The 19,959-nt window shown below is 30.2% G+C and overlaps 1 protein-coding gene across 1 annotated transcript in view; it reads right to left on the bottom strand.

Moving 5' to 3' along the window:
- LOC129225254 (histone acetyltransferase KAT5-like) overlaps positions 1–19,959 on the bottom strand; it is a 77,157-nt gene that overhangs the window by 17,687 nt on the left and 39,511 nt on the right. The window contains exons 3-9 of the mRNA XM_054859835.1: positions 11,503–11,574; positions 8,846–8,985; positions 8,734–8,763; positions 6,303–6,383; positions 5,461–5,607; positions 3,890–3,973; positions 192–281 (exon numbers count right to left, since the gene is read on the bottom strand). Of these exons, the coding sequence (XP_054715810.1) occupies positions 192–281; positions 3,890–3,973; positions 5,461–5,607; positions 6,303–6,383; positions 8,734–8,763; positions 8,846–8,985; positions 11,503–11,574 (644 nt within the window). The remainder of the gene's footprint in view (positions 1–191; positions 282–3,889; positions 3,974–5,460; positions 5,608–6,302; positions 6,384–8,733; positions 8,764–8,845; positions 8,986–11,502; positions 11,575–19,959) is intronic.

Raw genomic sequence — 19,959 nt, 5'->3', positions numbered from 1 at the left:
AAAATATTTTGCAACAATTGTCTTGTTATACTAGAGAAACACTTTTTTACAAACCATTATATTTTTATTTTGCTATTACATGATAGCAAAATAACAGATTTGTTACATAATTTATCACTTTGACAATACAACATAATAAGAATACAAAATTTATTAAACTTTGTAAAACAAATTATAAAACCAATTTTCACCTTATTTTTTCGACCATCGATTTCAAAAAATGAGATTGAGTTCTTTCTATAAATTTCATTTCCTGGAGGATGACGCAAGTTACATTTTGCCTGAAATAAAACAGGAAAACAGAATTAAAAGTAAATTCTGCTACAAGTGTTTGTAACTCCAATGGAATATATTTATAATAGCATGAAAGTTTCACCCCAAAATACATTACATGAAATTATCTAGAAAGAAGACAGAAGTTTTCAGTTGAAGTTTTAAATGGTAGAGGGGAAAAAAACAAGGATACAACAATTTAGTCATACAATCCTTCAATGCCATTTATGCTTTATTTATCTTTATGCTTTATTTTTCTAATGCTGGTATACCTTGCAGACTACCTTCAGGTTTTTTAATCTACATTGCAGATTACTGAAAAAAATTCTGCTACCAGATCTAGCAGTAGATAATATGATAAAACTAAGTTGATCTTTTCAGACAATATTTGATAACTTTTGTTGCTCTTACATGCCTATAAATAAGGTTTTCGTTGGAGCTATTTGGTACCCCTAGAACTTTTTTACTATGTGAATGCAAGAAGCATTTAATGTTTGAACTAAATACTTTATGTACTTGTTGTAATATATTAACGAATATCAAAAATATCCGATATTTTTATATATATATCTGATATTTTAATATATATATCTGATATTTTCAATCAAATCATATTATATTATATTTTCAGCCTAAACTCAAGTCTTCAAAATAGTAAATGCATTTTCAAAACATTCTTTATTTTTTTCTATTGTCATTACAATAGGTAAACTTAAAATTAAGAGGTTTCCTTTAATATTTATATCTAACATTTCATTTGACATTTTAATCAATTTCAATGGAATTAATTTAGCATTAGCTGTTTTACTCATTTTTCTTCTGTTAGCTAGTTTTACACAATTATAATATGATTGAGAAATAAAAAATATGTATTAGTCAGGGGCGTAGCTAAGGGGGGAGGTGTTTTGGGGGACAAACCCCCCCTCCCCGAAAAGTTAGTCTCAAAAAAAAAAGAGAAAAAGAAGAGAGAAGAGAAAGAAAAAAAAAAAGAAAAGGAAAAAATTCCAAGCGATTATACATATATATATATATATATAATATATATATATATATATATAATATATATATATATATATATATATATATATATATATATATATATATATAAAAGAAGTAACCCCCCCCCCCCCCCCCGAAAGTCGGGTCTAGCTACGCCACTGGTATTAGTTGGTGCAGTGTAACAGGACATTTTCCTTTTTTCCAACCAACGTTTAATATTAAGTTAAGCACTTTTAATCATAATTAAAATTGTTACATTACTAATAATTTTATGAATATAAAATAAAAAAGGAATACTATATTACTTTGTTATATTAATGCATTAATACATCTAAAAAATATAGCACATAACTTTTTGGTTATTTTCAAAAATAAATTAACAATATTACTTTGATTAATATAATTTTAATATTGAAAATGCCGTGGTTGAAAAAAATAAATATTGAAAATATCAAAATATTATGATATTTTCAAAATAAATATCGGATATATATCGTGATATATATTATAATCAGGATTCGAAAATATTGGATATTTTGATATATATCCGACATTTTCAATCAGCACAAACTTAAGTCTTCAAAATAATAAATGCATCCTCAAATCACTCTTTATTTTCAAATTATAATTACAATATGTGGACTTAAAATTAAAGTTTCTTCCAATTTTTATATCTAATATTTCAGCTTACATTTCTATCAAATTTAATGAAGTTAATTTAGCATTAGCTGTTTCACTCATTTTTCTTCTGTTAGCTACTTTTGCAGTTATATGATTCAGAAATAAATAATATGCATTAGTCAGTGCAGTCATAAGACACTATCTTTTTTTCTGAGCAATGTTTAAAATTTAATTATGCACTTTTTATATAAATTAAAATTGTTAAATTTCTAATAATTTTATCCATATAAAACACAAGTAGAAAATGAATATTGTCTTTCTTTGTTATATTAGTGACAGGGTTTCTGCTACGGTCGCATTTTTCGCATAATGCGAAAACACTATCTGAATTGCGAAAATAAAGCAATGCATTTTCGCTTTTTTGCTCAAATAAAAAATAAATTAGTTTTTTAAATAAAGAAGAAATGTATGATCCTAGAGAACAAGCGTGCATGGCGATAATCAACTTAATCTTTTTTAAATCTTAGCTAAGATGTTTAAACTACAATTAAGTTCAATAACTGTTAGTCTTATCCAGCATTATGTCCCCCCAAAAACTGCTTTATTAGGAGGAGGGGACTGCAACGTTCTAAACACCAATCATGTTTTCTTTTTTTATTTTATGTTTTAAAAAAATAGCTGTTGTACTTATTTCTTCAAGGATGTCACAAATGAAATATGAATTTTATTCTCAACTGGAGATGAAACACACTGAGGCATATATAAATATATGAGAATGTGTAACATTTTAGCATTTTGCTAACATTTTTCCATCAATTTTAGCTTTTATGCTAAAGAATTTTTGAACCCAGCTTAAACCCTGATTAGTGATGTAGTATGCATTATAAAAATATAGTAAATAACTTTTTGGTTATTTTTAATAATAAATGAATAAAATTACTATGATTAACATACTTTTTTTTTGTGTGTGTGAAAATACCGTAGTTGAAAAAATAAATATCAAAAATATCAAAATATCATGATATTTTCAAAATAAATATCGGATATATATATCATGATGTATATCAGCGAACCATAATATATATATTGAGTGATATATATCGACCAACCCTGTTAACAAATGAGCTAACTTTCGCCCAATTCTATAAAGACACAAAATCTATGCCAATAGAGAGATTGTACCAAGAAAATAAAATGTACACATTAGATGTGTGAATTCTACAATCATCCTTAAGTAAGCACAAACGAAATTTTTACTAGCACTAATGACAGGAGTAACAGTCTGGATATTTCACTCTAACCTAAAATAAAAGCAATTTAATGACTTTTATAAACAGTTATCAGTGAATTGCAATGTGATTTAAAAAGAAAAAAATCTAAAGATATAAAATGACAAATACTGAAAAATAAGGGGTAGTGGGGGTAAAAGTTTGTCTTTCCGCATTTCAAGCCCACATGAAACAAAACTAATATTTTCGTATTAAATTTAAGCAACAAATATACTCAAAACTTGGAGATAGGGGCCGCTCTACAAACCCATAAGAACGTTCAGGGATGATTGTGTTTCGAATTTTTCAAGTTTTTAAAACTAAGTTCACACTACCATAATGTTGCAGTAAAAATTGTATGAATCACAGCATTTTTCCCATCAAAATAATAGTAGAATTTTTTGTGGTGAAAGCGTATTTTACACTAATTTTTTTTATCGCATCATCCTGCTCCCCATGGCTTTTATAATCTATATTCCTAGTTTCATAAAAATCCGATGTGTAGAGTGGAGCACTAGAGGGGTCTGAACAGGGTAATTTTAATTATAACCACCTTGTAGTTGTCCAAGATTTGAAATAAGTGGATGAACTTTGTGAATATCATGTTTTGGTTCATGAGCAAAATTTGCCCGAGGCATGAAAAGATTTCAAATTGACCCGTGATTTGATAAACATATTTTCAGAAAATGCTAGTAGTAATACAACTTTAAAATAAAACCACTTCTTACCAAATGCCTTCTCAGACATACTCTGGACTTCACATACTTTAAACAAAATGCACATAAATATATACAGGGCAAACTCACAAGTTCCTAGAAGAAATAATAAAGAACAAGATCAGAAACTTGAAATACAAAATTTTCACAGTATGTATTTGAAAAAAAAAAAATTAATAAACACAGGGTTCATACTCTATTTGGATGAAAAAATTCCATGACTTTTTCATGACTTCATAAAAATTTTCATGACCTTGTTACATGGATGGAATAGTACTATTTAATATCAAATTTGCCAATTTTCAACAATAAGCATTAGCACTTACTTGTGATTGAAAAAATATCAGTGTAAATCTAAAAAAACTAATCTTTTCTTATTTGTCTTCATATAAAATTAAGTGAAGTAAATCTACAGTGAATGGAATTTAATGATGCTAAAATATCTAATATTTTTTTTATAAACAGGCAAAATAATAAAATGGGACAAAAGTTGAACGAGTCATTACTATGTTTCAATAAATTTGCTTCAAAAAGTTGTTTTTAGTGTCAATAGTGCATTTAATCATCCACTTAACTTGACAGCATTTTAGATCTGTAAAATAAAGCCACATTCTTCAGTAAATTCATATTTCTAAACTAGATTTTTATTTTAAAAAAAATCAGTAGTGAATAAATCTTTTAATTCAAATGTACTTGTTTACTCATTTCTATTTTCAAAAGCATATAAATTAATAGGTTCAGAAATTCCAGAACATAGTGTTCGATTCCTGGTGTTGAACGTAGTAGTGGGTCGCATGGATTAGTTTTGCAGGCCGCGCATTGGGCACTACTGTTTCGACGTATTAGAATTCCTCTATTTTTGTATTCTATTGCCTGACTGAAGATCTTCATTTTCTTAAACATTCAATAAATTACGATAAGCTCTGATGAGTTTAATACTAAAGTTTTTATGAAGGATTGAAACAAACTCGGATGCAATTGAATTGCGTTTTTTTGAGTGGGCAAAATCAAGAACGTGCAAGTTCACTACTACAGATTATAAAATGTAAGAAGTGTTGAAAATGATGGTAAATTCAAAATGAGTATTGTCCAAGCAGAAAAATCATATCGCAAAAAAAGGCGAGCAGCTGCTACAGAAGTGAATGCAATGAGATTTTGAAATGGATTTGTTTTTAGGATTGTTCAATTTTCCAGTTTTATTAGCTTTTATTTTGCAATACTGTTAAAACACTCAAGATTTCTAATGCTCTTTTAGCTACTGTTACTTTCTCTTTACCTAAGACATTTTCCCATGATTTTAAATAAATTTTTATGACTTTGAATGAAAATTTCATTTTTTCAGGACTTTTCCAGGTCTGAAATTTGATTTTTCCCCCATGACTCTACGGTATTTCCACGACCGGTACAAACACTGTAAGCAGTTTTCTAAATTATGTTTAAGTAAAAAAATCATTCAAATGTAAATACATGTTAACCATTCCTATGACATAGACAGCAAAAGGTTAGATTTTAACTGGAAAATAATGTTTCTGTAACATGCTTTTATATTTAAGGATTAGTTTAACAGGTTTTCATTTTATTACCTGTGGGTAGGGTGAAAAATACCATGGTCTAATCATATGACCACCCAATTCTATCATCTCTATATTTTTCATTCGTGTTATTAAATCATCATGATGGGCTACTAAACTCCCAGTTATACGAGGACTTGGAGCTGCATCTTTAGAATCCTGCAATAAGCAAACACACAATTTTTTTAAGAAGTTGATAACTAGGAGGTGACAGATAAGACAAGGGATGTAAACTCTGTTCTTTGATCAAGTTCTAGTTTATTCCTAGTTAAACCTTATTAAGGTGTATTAACTTTTAAAAAATACGATTTCATATGTGTATCATTTTAGAATGTATTCAAACTTTACAATGAAGGTTGCAAAAAAAGCTTTTTGCATAAAAAAGAATATTCAAATTTTCATTTTTTTTTTTTTTAATTTCATTACTATTTTTTTATTATTTATTTTTGTATCTTTTAGTAACATACAAAAGGTTCTTCACTTTTTTTTTTTAAATTAACTTTGTTTTTTCAGATAAACCGGGGAAATTGCAAATGGGAATGAAATTTAAGATTTTTTTTTTAAACTGTAACTTAACATCACAATTAGATGTCAAAAAGCAACAAAGATACTTAATAATACAAACAACTTATCTACAATATTGATGCAGTGAAAAGTATTTATGGTAAATAAAAAATATAATTGATCTATATTCAGAGGCCAAATCGGAAATTGTTTTAGAACTTAAAGCATAAAAGAACAAATGAAGTAAATTATCAATATTAAAAATGCTGATATATTTAGCAGAAAATACAGTTGAAAAGAAAAGAGAGAAAGAAAAATAGGATCATAACTCAATAAGAAATAATACTGACACTAGCATTCAATTCTTCAGTAACTGAGGGTCCTTTTCTTTTTCTCCCAGAAATAACTTTTTTTGTTGCAGTATTCCCATTCTATAATATAAAAGTAGTAATTAATTATCAATATCATTTGAAACAAAGTTGAATTCTTTCATAATCAAAAGCAAACTTCTGAAACAATGATTAAAGTTTTTAAGTATATTAAAATATGTTATCGAGAATTATGTTGAACTAAAAATGGAAATAGTCTGTAGAAAACTAGAAATTTTGGGGCAGTGGGGGGGGGGGGGACGTTCTTTCTTACATTTTTGCCTGAAAAAGGGTTTATTTTCACCCAGAAAAATGGGAAATTCTCTTGCATGAAATGTTGTACTCAGAAAGTTATGTTATTTACTTTCTAATGCTCTTTTTCTTCAGATTTTTTTTTCTCTCAGTTTTCTACAGGAAATCACTCAAAATGCATGTTTTGGTTCCCTTGCACACATACATACGTATGGATATCGAGAAAAAGTTAAGACAAAACTCATTTAAACGCAATTAAAAGGAAACTTAGTTGAAATTTGAGTGATTTATTTTTTGGAGAAAACAATTGTTCTTTTTCTTTACACAAGGAAGTAAATGCACAAGAAAGTAAGCATTTGAGAAAAATCACTGACAACTTTAAAAAGTTTTCGCAAAATTCATGCAAAAAATGTCAATGTTATTATTATGGATATATATTTTTTTTTTTTTTTTTGAGTAAGTGGTCGAGCAAAAATCTCTGTGGACCAGCCAAATTGTTCTGCGGGACGGAACCAGTTTGCCAGACCACCGGTTGAGAATCAATGTTTTCTGCATCAAAGAGCAAAACCTAGCCTGGCAGCGAACGCTACGCGAATCCTAATCACAGCACTATGACACAGGCAAGTTAGATTTGCCCCAAGTATAGACGAACACTTTAGTCAAGATTGGATAGTTTATTAATTTTATGTCATTTATTATTGAGGCAAATAATCGTCGAAAAGTAAAAATATTATTATGCCATTGTCAAAAGTACAAAAATGAAAAATAAAAGAATTCAATAAATGAATTTAATTTAAAAATTGCATTTTTATAATTCTGTGATGGTCCATTTAAATAGCTACCAAATAGTTATGATCATGATCGGTACTTAAAGAAAGAAAATAATCATAAATTTTAAAAAAAGAATAAACATAATGAAATCATTTGATTTTGACTTCTTAAACTCAAATTATGTTTTTCGTTAACATGAATTGCAATTGAGCCTTACTAATTTTGTTGTTTAAATTCATCTATATTGGTGCTTTTTCCTGAAAAAACATAACTTTACACACAAAAAAGAACTTTTTTTATGCAAAGTCCATGTGAGTTAAGCCCTGAGAAAAGTATGAATAAAATCAAACTGCAGATGATTTGAAACTATGATGACGAAAATTTCGCTCTCTAAGTAACTATTGAAAACAACTGTAGTCGTGGTAATATCAAATCAATAAGCAATTTGTCATTGCTCAAAAAAAAAAAAAAAAAAAGATTTGTTGTAATCTTTACAAGTTCATTTTAATCTTTTAATCTTTTTTGCTGCATGTGATCTATGAGGAATTGTAGCTCTTTTTTTATTGCAATATTTTAACTAATTTTTTTTTAAGCTGAAGGAAATCATACTTAAACTGGAAATTGTGTTTTAAGTCAAAATGTATAGAAAACTTCCATGTCCAGAACAAAGTTGAAGGTATAAACTAATTTTGTTTTAGAAGCAGAAATTAATGAAGGAAACATGAAAAGTTATTACATCATCCAAAAGGGTTAACAAAAATTGAAATTTTTCAATTAAACCCCCCTCCTATACACCGGATATCCTCTACATCAACATCAGATAACCACCCCAACAGTACTGGATAACTAGCCATATATCCTGCTCTGAGGGAAGCGGCCGGATGAGATATCGCTGGATAACGGATAGTAAAAAAACCAGCCGGATAGCTGCCAGATATCCGTTATGTCCCTAGAGGAAACTATGGAAATTTTTTAGCTTCCAGTCACCAGTAGTAACGTTTTCATTTGTAGGCATTTCTTTTTAAATTGTACCCACTTTTTTTAATTCAAACTGTTTAACTTTTTTTTTTTTTTTAAATTTGTTGAAGTTAATAATATTGAAATACATTACTTTATAAAAGTAACATATTTTTAATAAATTAGTTCATAAAGGCTAAGAATAAGAATAATATACAGAAAAAGATGTTATCAATCACTTAGTGCCTTTTGTACACTTTCAGTCATTATTTTATTCTCTGAGGTGGCAATTGCCCAGTTTTTTTTTCATTCCTCATTTTTTCCATTTGTTGTTTCCCTGTTGCCAGAATCGACTGCTAATTTATAATGATGTAGGTAATGAAAAGGTTACATGTTATTCAACAAAAAATAAATTTATATCAAGTAAAAATACCTGTAGCAAAGGTATGGGTTCTTCTTTGATCTATAAAAAGTAAAATAAAAAACTAAATTAGTAGAGATGTTACAAGGTCAAATGAAGATATTGAATATACAGCTATACTTACAACTATTTCTCTATCAGGAGAACAAGGGCGAGAACCATTTTTGATATCTTTTAATGGTGTTTTCACTTCTTTTTTAGGCAACTGAACTTTTGTCAAATCTAATCTTTCCTTCTCAACCCATTCATCTAATCTTTTATTATCTAAGTTACAAGAAATAAATTGAATACAAATTGAAATATTTTTTTATGTGATAAATAGAGACATACGTATACATACAGTCGAGCCTCCATATATCGAACTTCCTTATATCGAAATTTTCTATGTATCGAAATCCCAGCAAATTTCAATGTTCATTACATAGAAAAATTGTTTCTATATATCGAAAAAATCTCTATATATCGAAATTTTTTTCGAGACATTCGTAGGTTTTTCCCCTACTTTAGACTGTGTTTGTCTCATGCAAAATGAAGGTTACGGGGAGAAAATTATGTTTACTAAAGGTTGCTAAGAAACTCATAAGAAATTAGGGTTTGAGAGGTGTGTAGATAAGTCGTTGTTCCGTTCTGGAGTTCTTAAATTCCCTCGAGTTTATTTCAAATTTTAGTTGTAACCACTAGCACTGTAAAATCAGTTTCAAGTTATATTTTTTGTCTGTTGATTATCATTCCTAGTCTTTTTAGCTTCAGTAAAAATCATTCAATTTAAGTAAATTGATTTTTTACTTTTCTCTCGGATTACATTGTCAAAACGAAAATCCCCCTATTGTTGCGAATCGAGTTAAACTGCGAAGAATGAAGATGTATGAAGGCACAAAAATGTAATTTCTGTTAATATTTCAATTATTAACTTTCGTGTAATCCAATGCTCGTATAAATTAGAAATTGGGTTTCATGCACGAAAATTAGCTTTAATTTTAATGTCTTAGGAGATTTTTCTGATAAAATTAGATTGTTTCTATATATCGAAATTTCTATATATCGAATTTTTTCCCGGCAATTTGCTACTTCGATATATGGAGGTCTGACTGTATATGCAGTGGCGTCACTACGGGGTCTGGAGTATGACACCCTAAGTGGAATTGCAAGTTTTGAAAAATATGAAGCTAAAATGCATTTTTAAGGCTACAAATTTGAAAATTTTTCAGGGGGCAATCCCCCGGACCCTCCTGTTTTAATTTACTTTTTGTACATTAGCAGACTTAAAATTTCGTGAAAACACAAAAAGCAGTTGTTTCTGAATTGCATGAATTTCATGTTTTCATGTTTACATATTTTTTTTTTTTCTTCTGTGTCTGTGGGGGAGAAGGGTGACACCACAAATTGCTGCCCCAGGTGTCACCCATGCTAGGTACGCCACTGCATATATGTAAATATAAATTATGTACCAACAGCAAATATCATCAACACCCCTCTTATGCAGAGTTTTTAATTAACAATAAAGCATTGAGCCTAATGTATTATAAACCTCTTTTATATGGGCCACCCTCAAATGTGGACATGGGCACTATTTTAGTAGTCATTCACACTATGTTCTTTTTTGAGGACAAACTATTTCAGGAATAAAAAAAATAAAGTTCAAGAATAAAATATTAAATATTGGAAAGTTTATGTATTTATTCATAATGTAGGCAAAACCCATTTGTTTTATAAAGCTCGGCAGGATAAAATTTTGTCTTGACGGACAGAAAGCTGCTCAAAGGAGAAATTTTCGAAACACACTTAATAACTTTGTTTAGAGTCAGCATGGATGGCATGAAATTGAAAACTATTGTCATTAGGAAAGCTGCAAGACCCTAATGGTTAAAGGTCTGGATTTAATGACATTTTAAACAAATATAAGGTATCAAATGGTAATAATACTAAATTGTATTTTACAGCTCTTTGTGAGACTACATTACAAAAGCCACCACAAGTAACTGGTTTTAAATCTAAGACTAAGCTAATAACTTATCTACAATTCAATGACAAGTTTAGTTCTAAAAAATGTATTAATCTTCAATGAATATCAAGAGTCCTTTTAAAACAATTTCCCCCACATTCAGAAAAACTTGTCTTAATTGGACGTTTGTCAATTCAATATAAATCTTGGGCACCCTCTAACTGGATCATGCTCTCTCTGCCTATATCTTAGATAAATACTGTACCTGCTTAAGCCTTTTATACCTAGTCATAATCTGAAATCAAAAATCAATTTACTGACACAGCAGGTCTCTTTTTCCAATAATAAATTAATATTTTTCTTTAAAAAAGGAGATCAAAACTGAACAGTATACTTCAAATAAGGCTGATCGAACTAAATTAATGGAACATATTAAAATGATGAGAATTTCAACTAGTTTCACTACAGGGTGGGTTTAAAAGTTTATGAGAAATATAAATACTTCAATTCTGAAATGTTCTACCATGTATCTTAAATTATATTTGATCTATTATGACGCAGTTACATAAACATAGGGTAAATTTTATGTAAAATGCATATATAATTGTCTTTTAATTTTCATTTTTAGTATACTACAAAAACAAAAATTTTTTTTGAAAATTGTACAAACTTCATGTTTACTTAAAGCGTTAAAAATTTTCATTTTCTTTTTTTTTGGGGGGGGGGGGGGGGCGAAAGAGCTGCCCACGAAAACACTCATACTAAGAGTGTGAAATATGGTTGGATATCTTTAACTGTTATCATTGTTTTTAAATAAACACAAAAAGAGTTGAACTTACAATCAATGTAATGTATATAATACAATGTTTTTCCATCAGGAGTTTCTTTAATACTCATAATCTCAGATAACACTATAACAGAAAGATAAAATGATTAAACACAGTGTCATAAAGAAACAAAGTATCTGTTGTACAATAAATAATTGATGCATGCACTTATAAATAAGCAGGATATTTCATTAATGTAAACCAATGGTGTAACAACACAATTTTCATTGAAGTGCAGGGTTTTATTTAAAAGCACACACTTGTAACATACTTACATGCATAGATATACACACACAAGTCCCTCTTTGTTTCACTACTGAGATAAAATCATAAATTCTTACAAAGATTTTCTCAGCCAACTTCTATCATTCCTTTCCAACCCAAGCAGGGGCTTGCATACACTTTTTACTACTTTGTTATACAGTTAAAAATTGTTTCAAAAATCAAAATATATTATCATTATTATTCAATAAAAATGAAATCATTTTTGGTTTGAAATAAAACTAAATCAACAAGAGGGCAACCAATTTTTGGCTTGGTTTCTTACAAGTATTTAAACTTCACCACATATTTTTAAAACTTACTTCAAATTCCTGGACAATTGTCAAAATTATTTGTCTCAATTGTGATGAACATTAAATTTATTTTACTAAAAAGTTCATGCTTCTATAAATGGGGAGAAAATATTGCAATTCCAAGGTATAATATTGCTTTGTATATGTAATGTTAAAAAGGAAACTCAATTTTGAGCAAAAACTGATCAACCCGGAAAATACATGTACAAGGAATAATGTATTTTCTAGTTTATACACTTGATAGCTATTCCTTTCTTAAATAAATAATAAAGTGTACATGATTTAGATGTAAGTTAGCAAAAAGTTGGTATTTATTTTTATCAAACTGTAGATTTTTATTTTTATTAAAATAAAAATAATAATGATTCAAATAGCTGTTTTACGAGGTTTTTATTCAACTATATATATATATATATATATATATATATATATATATATATATATATATATATATATATATATATATATATTTCCCCCACAATCAGTTGACACACACACCACACCTCCAAACAAAAAAATTACAGTGGTGAGCAATTTTTAGCATTGAAGCCTTTTTTGAAAACAGAAAAGGTAATGAAAGTTCTCTGCAAAGAAAATGAGTTAGAATGCTTAAATGAACAAAATTGAGTTTATATCACCAATAGTCATCATTTTTCATTTAGAAACTTGTTAAATGCTTCCCGTTTATTCACTAAATTTTATTCTTTTCAACACAATCATAGAAGAGAAAATAATTTAAGCACAAACTATTATGAATCAAACTTTAAAAATATTTATTGCACATGAACTGAAAGAAAGCAATATTTGCCAGCTATACTTTACACGCCATTCCTAATATTTCTTTTGTTCTGTTTCAAGAAAGAGATGAAGCAAAGAATGGCACGAACACCTGACGTTCTCAGGTAATAAACAAATATTTATGCAAGGAAAGGCTAATTCTGATATAAATGACACAATTGCATGCCAAAAACTTCAACTATGATACTTTTTATACAGATTGAAAACAGTCTTATCATCCCTTACAATTGCATTTTCTGTATGGTTAGTATCAAGGAAAATAGTGGAATTACCATATTCTGCGAGATGTATTTCCTCGGGTGTTCCTTCAGCAGCTAATCATGCCAGAAAAAAAATTAACAGCAACTTAATATGCATGAAAATCAAATGCATATAACAAAAAATAGTTAAATTCAATAACTGGTGAAAAAGGTAATTGAATTTTAACATGCATAAAACATACTAAGAATTCCAATTAAAGCTTTGAAATCATGAACTTTACGGAACTATGGTTTATTATATAAATGGCCAGTGCAGATTCCAGTATTTTCAACAAGATGTAAGAAAAATTGAAAATTGTGCAATAAAATGTCAGTTTAAGATGGAAAGGAATGTTTTCTTTCCAATTATATATAAAAAAAATTTATGGTAATACAGAAAATGCCTTTGAAGAGTCTTCCCTCCTTCCCCAACCCCCCCCCCCCCAAAAAAAAAAAACATCTACACCAGAAAAATTTAACTACATATATTTTGTTGATTCTTCTCTTAAGAAAGGCTTCCTTCACACCCCAAAAGCAGTCCAAGTGCAATTTCACGAGCACTGGCAATGGCAGAGTTGCAGACTTTGAGGGAAAACAACCAACTTCGCCTCCTGGAATTTTAAACCTTTGACCCCCGACTCCAACTCTTTCCCAAAACCAATCCGACTTCATGGCTCCAACTCTGCAATGAATTGGCATGTAGAAACTATTGTGCTTAAAAAATATTTGTTGATTTCCTTTGGATGGGCTGAGAACTGGGCAGTTATCAAAAATTAGTGCAAAAATTAGTATTCAAGAGGGGCTTTTCCTTTAATACATATGCTTAAATTATTTTGAAGTTATTTTTTGTAAATTTCAACTGTCTTCAGAGTGTTAAAATCAATATCCGTCTCCAAACATTGTGTAACATATAGAATGATTTTGGGGCTGTAAGTCATCAAATGCTAATGGTTTCAGTTTCTGGTTTTCGATAGTATTTTTTCAAACAAAACAATTATTCTTCATCTACTTTATTTCAAAGGCAGCATTTTCCACTTCTTAAAGTCTAATGTTTTCTGTACATATTGGAAAAATGAAGCAGTCCCATTCACATTAATGGTGTTTGCTCTCTATCTTGTAATCTTCTAGCAATTTCCTCAGTGTGCCTGTTTTCCCACTTCTCCCTAACATCATCTCATAGCTAGGTAATATAGATGCACTCCTGCACACCGTGTGCGGATACATTTGATGCTGTATAGATACATTTGCTGTAGATATGTGCATTAACAGAAAATTGTTAATAATATCCATATTAAACACTGATTATTTTCAAAATTAGAAGATAAATTAATGAAAAATGTTCATTATTGCTTTCACGAACATATAATTGGAAGCAAAACGGATTACCCACCCATTGCATGTTGATTTTCATTCCTGCAGATAGTTTCGATCTATGTGGGCAGATACTTTATATTTTTATCTTACAATGGACATCATCCTGCATGTTTTTATTTTTGCTTGATCTTACTTCTGCTACAATCCATGTTTTTTTTTCCCCCAAGTTTTCCAAGTCATCCACTGTTTTTTCACAATTCATCATGCGCAAATTGGTGTGCAATTTAAGAGATGTCCCAATTAGGCAAGCTCAGAGACAGGAACATTTTAATCTCACAATGTGCATATTTACTCAAAACTGCTACATACACATCTTCGTAAACATGCTTTTACACATTTTGAACATAAATTTGAAGAATGAATTCCTCTCGATACATTTATTTCCTATTACGGCTGATAAACCATTCGTCCCAAAATCAAATTTTGAAGTAGTATTTTTTTTTTTTTTTTCGTTTTTGCAATTTTATCAAGCATTACTTCATCAAGTATCAAAATATTTCCTTTGAAGCCCTAACAATCTTTGTATGGGTATTTTAGCAGTTCAAGAAACAAAGTGATCAGCATGACAAAACAAACAAACCTAGATAAAAGTTCAAAGATTATTACAGCTGAAGATGGAGAACTAAAAATTCTGAAAATTTCTTCAGAGAATTGAAAATTGATAGTAATTCACTTATAGCGGTATAGGGTGAAATGTTAAGAATAGATAGCTATGATGCAGTTTCTTAAGATATTTTCTTGAAAAACCAATAAAAACAAGTTTTGTTTCAAGGAGCTGAACAAAAAGTATATAGAGAAAAGAAACATTTTGCAAATCATTTGATAAACATTGTATACTTCTTGAAAAAAGCTAAATAAATACAGAATGCACTTTCCTATTAGCAAGTTATTTTACTCGGAAAATCTTAAAACATTCTCACGACCTATGAAAAAACTCATATAATGGAGAAATATGTTAAAAAAATTGAACTTTGACTGCTTTTGTCAGAGAGGAACAGTTGAGGGGAAAAAAAGAAAATACTGTCCAAACGACGTTAAACCAAAAATGTTAGTGATGGACAGAAAGTCAAGAGTGGTGATTTAACGAAGTTTTACCAATCCTACATAGAAGCATGTTTTTACAAAAATTCATTTGGAAGCATGCCTTTCCTTGGCAAATAAAATTTCAAAAAATAGCAAATGTAAGGATTTTTCTATTCCTAAGCACTTTATTTTCCCTGCAATCTTCAGGAGTCTCAAATAGTTTTTTTTCTGTAACTAACTCCCCCCCCCCCCAGAATTTCAGAAAAATAATTAGGAATAAATTGCTATCTTGGGGCTTTGTTCCTATTCTTAAACATACAAATTATAATTTTTTTGTGCACGCTTAGGATTGTTTTTCACATCTTTGCAAAAGGAAGCAAAAGAATGCAATAGTATAGAATTCTAATGTAAACTCATTCCCTAAAATCTTCAATGTCAATTACAGATTAAGTCTCAAAATATCCCTGATTGGAACAGAAGGGGTGAATAATGAATGCTTTCATAAGCAGTGTCTACATGAGTCTTTTGTACCTTGCATTCCCCCATTTTCCAGAGTTGTGAGCCCACTCCAACTCTGAAAAAAGCCGGATGGAAAATACACCGTTCACATGCAAAAAAGCTTGTACTCAGCATTCCTTGCAGCTTTACCCAGCTAGTGCACAAACTCGTTTCGTGAAGTGCACTCTGGGTAAAAACCCTGCTTTTACTCCAGTTGATAGCAGGAGAAAGAAAACTCCACATTTCCCTGGCAAATAACCGGAATGTGGTTGAAAGCAGGCTATTTCCAGGGTAGAAAATGCTCATGTAAATGCGGCTATAGTGTGAGTAGGGAAATGTAAAAATGAAGAGAAGGGTGGGAGAACTGATAAGCTCAGGATAAGAATTTCTCGAGACCTTTTGGAAACAATGCTCCTTACCATAAGGGGTGGATTGGAAAGTGAATGTCAGCAAGTATAGGTGCTGCTGAAAGAAATAAGAAAGCTGGACACTTACCTGGTGATTGCATGGGCATTAGTGGTGGTGCCAGTGGCATATTTATGGTTTCCCTTTGTAACACATGGTTGTTTGCATGTTCGCCCTCCAAAATAAAGCTTTGAATTGTTTGATATGGTCTTTTCAGATGGCGATTAAAACAGTAATACAGTAAACTCCCGAGTAATATCCGCGGTCGGATTATCCAAGGGGCTTTTTACATTTAAAAAATATTTTTTTATCTACCATAAAATGTTTTTTTTAATTTATGATTTTGTTATTGTTTATTTTCAGCTTTTACATTTCCTTATTTTTTACATTCAATGTTAGTAGAAGGGTTGTAGCAATGTGTTTAGCAAAAATTTAAATGCATGTATGAGTGTTATTCATATTTTTTAGTTATTCTATAAACAGCATCATCGCTTTTTACAACATTATTCAGATTATCCGCTGTTACTGTGCCATCCTATTCCATGGATAATTGCGAGTTTACTGTATTTTAATATCAAGGATTACGTTTTTGTGGAAAATCAATAGTGGTTAGCATACAGCAAGGTGGTGGTTTAAGGTGCCGCTGGAGAGAACCTCAGAAGTTTCGAAGTCAATGTTAAGTCTATGGGCAAGTTTCTTCCCGATTGCTAATTCGCATTTAAATATTTTGACATAATGTTTTCTGCATAGGATTCTTCACAGCAGTACAAATGACGCGCCTTTTTTTTATTTTTCATTTTCAAGTCAAATTTAATATTTAATTGTGGTTAAATTTATGAGTTGACAAAGTAAGAGGTGCTTTTTGTTTAAACACTTCATAAATACTCAAGATCAAACATTTGCTCAAATTGAAAAACTACGCATCATTCTTGAAAGTTTGGGCTTTTCAGGGATACCTTTTTTTAAAATCATACTTAAATTAGGATAAGAGAAATTGCGAGGGGAAAACTGGGAAATTTTGCAAAAAATTGACGAATTTCCGTGTTAACCAGGCCTCCCGTCGGTGGCAATAGAGAAGAGGGGACAGCTTCTCTATCCCCTGCTCTGGGGTGGGACATGGAGATTGTCTTCAAGCAGTCTTCAGGGTAATAAAAAACGTGTGTTTAGGAGGAGGGGATGGCAGCAATTATGGTTGAATGAGCGAGAGCATTTATTTCCTTCAGGTTTCCTTGCTTGGCTTATACATACAGATTTGGATATGCATATCCTAGCAGGGGGCAAGCCCACAAGTAATTCAAATAAATCTGAAACTTTTTTTAGTGAAAATATTACACTATGTAACAGGTTTGCATTTTAACTTTGTGTAATTGCCATATTATTAACTATATTTTAATACAAAAGAAAAACTTCCTTTCAGAAAAAATGTATCAGAAGTGTAATGCGCAAATAAAATAAAACAGATGTCATAATTATGTGCTCATTGAAAGTGATTACAATGAACTTTGAAGAAAAGAATAAACAATCTTTTGTGCAAATAAACATTTGCATTAACTAGGATGAAATACTGTGAAAGCACTTATTCTTATCACTCACAAGTAAATTCTTCGGTCTCAGCTGATTGTTCAACAGAAACATTCATTTTCGATAATAGCAAAAAGTTAAACTAAATAGAGTGTACCCTCATGAGCTTCACATCTACTTCGTTTTTCATTTTTGCTGTTCACGTCAAACTCTATAAAGATGTCTGACAATTTTTAAAAAATATATTTGCACAATTCTTGAGTGAACTTAGATGCTCCATGATTTCAGTATATCGACTTAATAGATCGACTTATCAAGAATATTTCTCAGTCAGAGCCAAGATTGTCAGTTTCAGATTTACTCATAATAAATTGACACATATCGGGCGGTATTTCAGCATTTCGCTTGGGGGGTCAAGTTTCTTGAACATGAATTTCTTCAGTTTGGTATGAAATACATATTGGTTAATAGGAATTGATAATAAAATGGTTTTAATGTTAAGAATAATTAGGTTTGCTAAGAGCAATTAAAATTTTTGCGACCAAAGCTTTAAATTTACTTTGTAATAAGTTCTCACAAAATATTTTGGCACTAGTTTTTATTTTTTACTAAAGTTTTATTATGCTATTTTTGGAGTCAGGAACAACAGGAAATTTTGTAACTATATTTAATTAATATCCAGTGTCTTGCTTTATTGCCAATACAGCTAAAGATGAAGGTCTTGCTTGCCTCATTGCACTCCGAAGGTAATTTTCTAACCTTCTGAGAAACAAAAGTCATCTTTCAAATGACTGACCCGATTGAAACAGTCAAAAAGCAATAGAAGCATGAAAGTTTCTTTAAAAAACACATTTTCTTCATCTGAAGAAAAATCCTCTCTTTAAAATAACCAAGAAAGCTTTTTAAACTGGGCTAGTATTTATTTTGCGTCCTTAAAAAGTATAATCGCAATTCATAAAACAATTCCTCTTCCCTCATGCTATAAATTTTAATTAGAAATATTTTATTTTTTGTTTTCTATAACCGATCTACATAATATTGATTTGACCAAGAATAAATGTATCTCGTCAAATCCTGTCTTGATTTCTTGAGAAACTGAATTGATCATTTTATTCAAAATATTGATTTAATACAGCAGTTCCAAACCCATGGGCCACAACCCACAAGTGGGCCCCGAGCAGCATGTGACTGGGCTGTAGACACAGGACTAGAATCTGAAACAAGATAAAATCTTGGGGTCTTAATTTTCAGTTTTTTGCGAAAATTCACTTTTTAGGTGTACCGTCACTCAAAAACACCCCAGGCTCATAACCAATAAGGAGCTTTTAGATTAAGATTTTTCATATTTCTTAGAAACTTTACTCTGTAATTGAAGATGAAATTTAATGAAACAGAACCTTCATTTAAAAACAAAATGCCAAAATACTAGTGTTAGCTTCAAACTTCTAGTTAAAAATGCTCCTCCTTTGTTGAACTCGGATGAATAACCAGTGAATTGAGACACTTGAACTTGAGGCGCTTTTCCTATACCTATTTGAATGAGGCTTCTAATTGCATTTTTTTTTTTTTTTTTTTGAAAAATAATATAGAAATGCATTGAATGTTAGGAGTTATTTCAGACTAAAGCTATCCATCCGAAAATTGTTTTTGTACATATAGCATGAAGTCTAAATAGCATGCAGGGAGAAGGGGATTAATAAGCTCCCAGAACTCGTTTTAACACGCTTTCAAATAGTAGTTAGTGGGCCGCAATGGTGTTTTCTACAAAACTGGTGGGCTACACAACTAAAAAGGTTGGGAACCGCTGATTTAATATATTGACTACAACTTCATGTGGATTTTGTCATCTCTTCTACATCGGCAAACAGTAAAAACTGTTACGGAAAGTTCTGTCACAAAGTTCTGCATTACTACGAAAATTACTAAGAGTTTCAATTGTCAATCCAAGAATTAAGATTCGTGGATTCAAATTTTTATGATAGAGTGTAGCATTGTTCAAAAAATGCTCCGCAGTATGAATTAAGTAAACAAAAATT

The sequence above is a fragment of the Uloborus diversus genome, chromosome 6, assembly GCF_026930045.1.
Source record: "Uloborus diversus isolate 005 chromosome 6, Udiv.v.3.1, whole genome shotgun sequence".
Classification (NCBI taxonomy): Eukaryota; Metazoa; Arthropoda; class Arachnida; order Araneae; family Uloboridae; genus Uloborus; species Uloborus diversus.
Note: the sequence above shows the minus strand (reverse complement) of the source record. Positions and strands in the feature narration are given on the sequence as shown.